The sequence below is a fragment of the Pieris napi genome, chromosome 21 (genome assembly GCF_905475465.1).
Source record: "Pieris napi chromosome 21, ilPieNapi1.2, whole genome shotgun sequence".
In the NCBI taxonomy this organism is placed as follows: Eukaryota; Metazoa; Arthropoda; class Insecta; order Lepidoptera; family Pieridae; genus Pieris; species Pieris napi.
Window position 1 is genome coordinate 4,922,185 of NC_062254.1, and position 6,641 is coordinate 4,928,825.

General features: G+C 29.1%; 1 protein-coding gene across 3 annotated transcripts; it reads right to left on the reverse strand.

Annotated features, from left to right (window-relative positions):
- Positions 1-257: 257 nt before the first annotated feature.
- Positions 258-3,895, reverse strand: LOC125060285 (probable mitochondrial glutathione transporter SLC25A40). 3 transcript variants are annotated; one of them, XM_047665104.1, is made up of 10 exons: positions 3,579-3,895; positions 3,341-3,498; positions 3,016-3,178; positions 2,332-2,454; positions 2,060-2,158; positions 1,612-1,718; positions 1,187-1,268; positions 853-1,060; positions 582-661; positions 258-327 (listed from the first exon to the last, which is right to left on the reverse strand). In XM_047665104.1, the coding sequence occupies exons 1-9, from the start codon at positions 3,667-3,669 to the stop codon at positions 625-627; spliced, it is 1,068 nt and encodes a 355-aa protein (XP_047521060.1). In that variant the 5' UTR covers positions 3,670-3,895; the 3' UTR covers positions 258-327; positions 582-624. The 3 variants fall into 3 exon arrangements, with proteins under 3 accessions (XP_047521060.1, XP_047521061.1, XP_047521059.1); XM_047665105.1 differs by lacking the exon at positions 582-661 and having other exon boundaries at positions 1,208-1,268; XM_047665103.1 differs by lacking the exon at positions 582-661 and having other exon boundaries at positions 3,579-3,894.
- Between the last annotated feature and the right edge of the window lie 2,746 nt (positions 3,896-6,641).

Genomic DNA, 6,641 nt, shown 5'->3' on the forward strand with positions numbered 1-6,641 from the left:
AAGACATAATAATGAAACAAATTTAATGCAATATTTTGCTTCGAATATACAATATAATATATTATAACCATATACAAATAACATTCTTTTGTAAAAGCAACTAAAACTTTTAATACAATAAATTATTTTTTACATTACAATTTCTATGTAATTACTACATAACATTTGTTCCTGTACACCTACTTATAATAAATCTAATATACTTTGCTTTATATTATTTTTAAGAATATTTTACAGCCATTAAAGTTTTTGTTTTCGATGTCCATTTGCTAAGAGTAATCATTTCCACCTGAACTTTGACTCACTATTATTATATCCTTGTGGTGTCTGTAATAACAAAGCATATAATATATTGTTAATACAGAATTAACAGATGTATGACTTATAAAAGTCAACATGAAATAGTACCATAATCAACCCATAGTTTTAAAAAAATACTGCTATTGGCTACATACTATAAGGCAGTACTTTTTAAATGTTTAAAATACTTATTAAGGAATGCCTTGATACATTTGTAAAACATGACTCCACCTCCATATTTGTTAAAAGTTACACTATGTGAAAAATAAAAATAATTATACCTAAATACCACATAAGCTTTAAGCTTAACTCATGTTTTGAAGACTATTCACTTTTAATAATTGTAAGATCTACACCTTGTCTGAAATAAAAACTGGATTAAGGAATGTTGTAATGGATTAAGGAATAGCCAACTAAAGTAGGAAGAGGCCGAAAAATCATAATTTAGTAAAAAAGGATCATGTTGTAAGCTGCATTTATATGAAATCAAGGATATATAATGACATAGATTGACATAACAAATTCTTTTAATATATCAAAGATTTTATTTACCGTTGCATCATTTCCTTATATTGCTGGGAGTTGTACTTCTGGAAGAATTGTTTTCCATATTCAAATGTTGCAATCATAATAGCACAAGCTGGTGCTACTTTGAATATACGAGGTAGGAAACCAGTAAATAAACCTTTGATACCATGATTCCTATAAATAGTCTTGGCTATATCATTCATGTTTGATGCTCTTTGTCGTGTTTTTCCATCTAAAAGCAGAATACTTTCTATTTATGTCTATTAATAGGTAAGTAGTCATTATGTAAGGCGGAAAATTGGTAATTTTTAACTTTAACATCATTGTCAATAAACTGCAAATCTAACCATTAACTAACCAGTATAGATTTCTTTTTCACCTAATTCAATTTGCTGGTGTGTTTTAATTACATCAAATGGTAGAGTTACAAAAGCTGCCACCTAAAAAAAGAAAGAGGTTTATTGTTGGTAACATTAGAATAGTTTATCTAATACATTTTACAAACTTAGAGAGCTACTGAGGACATTAGTCAAAAACTTTACAACAGATGTGACCTGCAAAGACCAGTTGATTACGTATAAGATTTTGTCTTTTTGAACTCTAGGAATTCATTTATGGAATTAAACAAAGCTTGCTAGCTAACAGCTATTTTAAAAAACAACATGTGGAATTTAAAATTTCTGTTGAAATTCTTATTAAATTGACTGTAAAATTAAATATTTTTGTGTATCAAATAACTTAAATATTTTATATTCTTATAATATTATAGCCTATTATACTTACACTTCCAGCAACTGAACCACAGAAAAAATTAAATAGAAATGTATTTTTTTCTGAGTCAGGTTTATCAAAAATTCTCTTTGTTTTTTCATATGTTGTCCAATAAATTCCTGAAAAGAAATATGTTAAATACTTTAGACAATATTAATGGGGTGTGTTCATTAAAAACATTATTTTAAGTAAAAAATACACATTTGAGGTAGTTCTTTAAAACTTTCTCCCAAGTAGTGGCAGTCTGGAATAGGCTTCCGGAAAGTGTAATAAGTGCACCATCTCTGAACTCCTTTAAAAATAGATTGGATAGTTTCTCCAAATCTCAAAATACGCGCGCATCAGCTTATTAAACTGCTAGTGTGTTTATATACATAATAATAATAACTATAATTAATAATTATTGTATATATAATATGTATATATATATATATATATAATAGATATTGAAACCAAATACCTGAAAATGGCACATCTCTCAAGAGTGTTGAGCTAAGTCCTCGAAACAGTCCTTTAAATCCTTCATATTTTAAAACTTGTTGTAAAGCTATAGATATCTCTAAAAAATAATTGAATTTTAAAACATAATACTTTGCTCATAACTCAATTTATTTAGTATTAATAAGCTTATTCTCCATTCTTTAAGGGTAAACTTTACAATGACATACAAAAAATTTCTGTTTAATTGGTATCGGAGTAAAGTTCCTAACATTAGAACTTTATGATATATACCTGAATAAGTCAATTTCTGAGATTGCATTTTGGTCCTAATAAGTTCTACTGGGCTAACAAGTGTTACAGCAGTCATTCTAGCAGTCGCACCGGCAATTAATGGTATCCACATTGGTTGGCCCACTGAAAGTTAAAAAGATAGTGTGTTAATTAATTTTATTAAAATGGCCAAGAAAATCATAATTAAGAACTAACTAACATTAATATCAGAAAATTAAACCTTGAAAGCAAGGTTATATTTATTATGTTATATGTCACCTAACAAGGTTATAAGACTATCAAATAACATAAGTTATTAAATAAGAAAGAAATTAATATACAAGAAAAAAAAATTGTTGTAACAAACCATTTTTACTTAACAATACTCAGATATAAATGTGGCTGTTAGTATTATATACATTAAACAAAGCTTATTTGCTACATTGTACTTAAGTTCCTACCAAACAGTAAATACTAATCTAGAAAACTAAATTGATTAGAAAAATGCTTAGAAAAGAACAGGTTTTTTTCCCAATTCTATTGAGATCTCTCCTACAAATCTTTTCACCTGAAGCTTAATATAAACAACTGTCTTGGAAAGATTGAGTTTATATTATTTTATTTATCTAATGAAGAATACTATTCTTGTTATTATTAACTAATGGTTTACAAATAGATATTTCTAGATTTTAAAAAATTACTTACTGTTTCCAGTTATCGTATTGTATGTTGTTTTCATTTTGTATCTTAGCTGTTCATATGACACAAAATAGATAACAGTACAAGGAAGAGCTAAAGCTAGAGTAGGACTCAAGCCAGACCATAATGCAGTAACACCTTCTATTTTTGATATTTTGTAGAAAGCATCCTGGAAACAAATATAAATTATATTATGTAACTGAAAACTGGGATTCTTTGTTATTTGGATTATGCAAAAAGTTGACTTGTGTATATGGTATAATCTATGAAGTTATTGCAAGAAGTTGCTGGTATCAACTACTAATACTAAATAAATAATATTAAAAAATACCATTGTTCCGTGAAAATGAACACGTCGTGGTATCCATGCTGCTTCACCACAAGGACATAAATGTTCCATAAGTCCATTACAATATAAATAACATTTGTTAGAAAGCAGTGCTTTCTGTTGAGCTTGTAATCTTATTTTCACTACATCTAATGGTGTCACTGAAATTATAAATGAAGTCCGTGTTGTTTACTTAAATGTGTTGTTATATTTTTGTTGTGAAAATAAAGGAATTACTCACTAAATAGCGAGGTTATCAGGGCACCGGAACATGCCGATGCCATTTGTTGGACAGGTGTTATCCGAAATTGAGGATCGTCTTCGCGAATCATTTTTATATATGAGCAAAGTTACTAAGCAAGATGTTACTTCCATAAAAAATTAATCCAAGCCCTCTGCTATAATTAGTTCAAAATTGTAAGAAATTTCCATTCTATCACTGTTTAACTTTAATACTACCCAATATTGTTTTTAATTTTTATGATTGACAACTTTTTGACAAAATCAAAATTGACATTCTGTTATAGTCAAGCACTGAGCACAGCTCAAGACCAACTAGTTACTAGAGTCTAGAACAAAAGTCAAGAACTAAGGGTATGTTCCGATATACACTGCGACCACTGTACAGAGTACCGTCAATTTAGTATACTGTGAAACCGTTTCTCTATAGCCAGCTATACTGGTTACAATTTAAAACGGAACGCAGTCCAGTATACTAGTCAGCTTCGTTTTTCGACACAGTTTTCAAATGAGTGCATCAAAGTTTTTCAATTCAACAAGAAAAACTATTATTGGAGTATTATCGCATTAAAAAAATCTATATTAATATTAACTGTCAATAGAATTAATACTACAAAGAAAGTAAGTTAGAATTTTAAATGTTTGTTATTAAACTGTAAGTTATATCAGCCGTTAGGCATTCAAGTGGTTTTGATTGATCACGTGATCAAAGCACTGCGAGTACCTTACCTCGAAAACGCCAGTGCTCGCAGTAGAAGTATAGCGGGGATTTGTGACGTCATATATTTCCTAGGACGCTGCGGCTGTATACTGCAGTCCATAGCGGAACAAATTTTTGAACAGTGGGAGCACTATACAGTACTCGCAGTGTATATCGGAACATACCCTAAACCATAAATGCCATAAAATGACGTAAAAAATGGTAAACGAAGGAAAAGGTTTATTATTTTAAAATCTAACGTTATGGTTAAAAATTAAGTTTTACGCATATAAAATTTCGTAATATTTTATTTCATGTAAGTTAACTGTAGTTTCTTTCGGGCTAATATTGCTCTTTTTCGACAAATACATTTTATTGAAAAATAACTAATAAATATTTTTTTAATATAAGCATTATTCTATAAATTACATTTGTGAAGTAGGTTCCTTAGTTGGATCTTGGGTCGCGCGGTTTTAATTATTATTGTATTTAAATGTCGGTAAAGGATGACATTAGCCCCGAACAAATACTACATAAAGAAGCCTAAGTAAATTAAAACATAACACCATTATTGAAACAACGTATAGAACGATATTTCATCGTTTGCTATTTTGGTGCGGTTTTAATGCTAGTACTTATTCTAAATTGTTATCTATTAGGGGGTCTAGTCATATTAATACCGAAAAGTATTCTACATACACTACCGCGTAATTGTACATATATTGTCGAATACGCTTCGTTCGCAACCAAGATACACGTTACTACAGTCTACACTATCGCAGTCGACAGCGTAGCTCCTAAGTGCTCTTCGTTGCACCTTATTCCGTCATATTGTCTCTGGATTCCTAATGTCACATTTCTAAATCAAATAAAAGTAAAAACTTTACAACATTAATGTACATTTGCAATAGGAAGCTGCAAAATGGACATAAGAATGCGAGCAAAGTCGGAACAATTTTCGATTTAAGTGAAATTTATGGAAAGATGCAAAGTGGCATAATATATGAATTTAAATTGCATGTTAAAATTAACTATGGTTTGTTTCATGTTCTCTCAAAAATTTCGCAATATACAATATTAGTAGTACTCATACTTTATATTTATAGGATTTGATATCACAACAACTATATAATCTGCAAAATGAGATGCATCATATTTTGTTACCGCTTTGAACAAATTTGAACAAATACATGGTTTTAATAATAAATGTCTCATTCACATTAAAATAAAATATTAAAACTCTTTATTTTATTCTAAACTTAAAAATATACTTAATTTGTCACTTTGCTGCTTATTGTCAAGTTTTTAATAACCAAACAATGTCAGTAATTCCTAAGAGACTTGAACTCAAACTTCTGATTCATTAACAATATTATAATATTCTTCTCTATATGAACTTAGTAATAAATAATTAAAGAAAATGTCTGCTTACTTATTGTTCACTAGATTTTATATTTCCGAAATTCATGAAGCATAAGGAAATCCACTTGTTTTGATAAATTTAAATCAATATTACATCATTAGCTTCTAATATAATTACAATAATATATTTAAAACTTCTAATTATGTTCATTAGTGTCTGCTTTCACATCTGAAATATACAAATAAAATGTACTATCATGTTACTTTATGATTATAAGCAATATTAAATGGTATAAAGTTTACAACAAACAAGTATCTTTAACTTACAAGCTACATAATGTATTTTTTAAATTAAAGAACAATTTAATTAACTTACATGCATATCAATTAAAGATATCCAATATAACTAGGATGTTCGAATTTCAGAAAACTATGGCTTATAGGAAAAGTAAGAAATATTTACCTGTTCTAATTAGCTGATATTTTTGATATTTTCATATTTATCTGCGTCTTGATTCATTGAATTTTTTTATTATAATTATCCTCGCATTGATTCATTAAAAAACTAAAACTCTTAACTAAATAAAACGAACGAAACGAAGAGCGTTAAAACGTCCAAAATATAACATGTTTTAAAACGGTAGCCATTAAAGATGGCGACAGCTGTACTGAATTATTGCAAACTGCAGCTTTTGAGATTTTCTACACTGCGGAAACATTAAGTGGCCGCTGACCACCGAAAAGCGTGAGCGTTAATGTGTGTCTTTTCATAGCAATGTTATGGCGACACTTATTGTATCCCAACTCACGCCTATTGGGCCTAGACTACCGACTGTCAACACGTTACATGAGCTATCATTTTCATACAAATTTAGTTTTCGACTTTATACATACACTACTGTTAAGCCATCTTGTCTAAGCCCCCTGTGAACGACATGAATCTTTGGATTCTTTATTGTGGCAGACTTTACTCTATTCTCTATGGAATTTAGAGGTTTACAA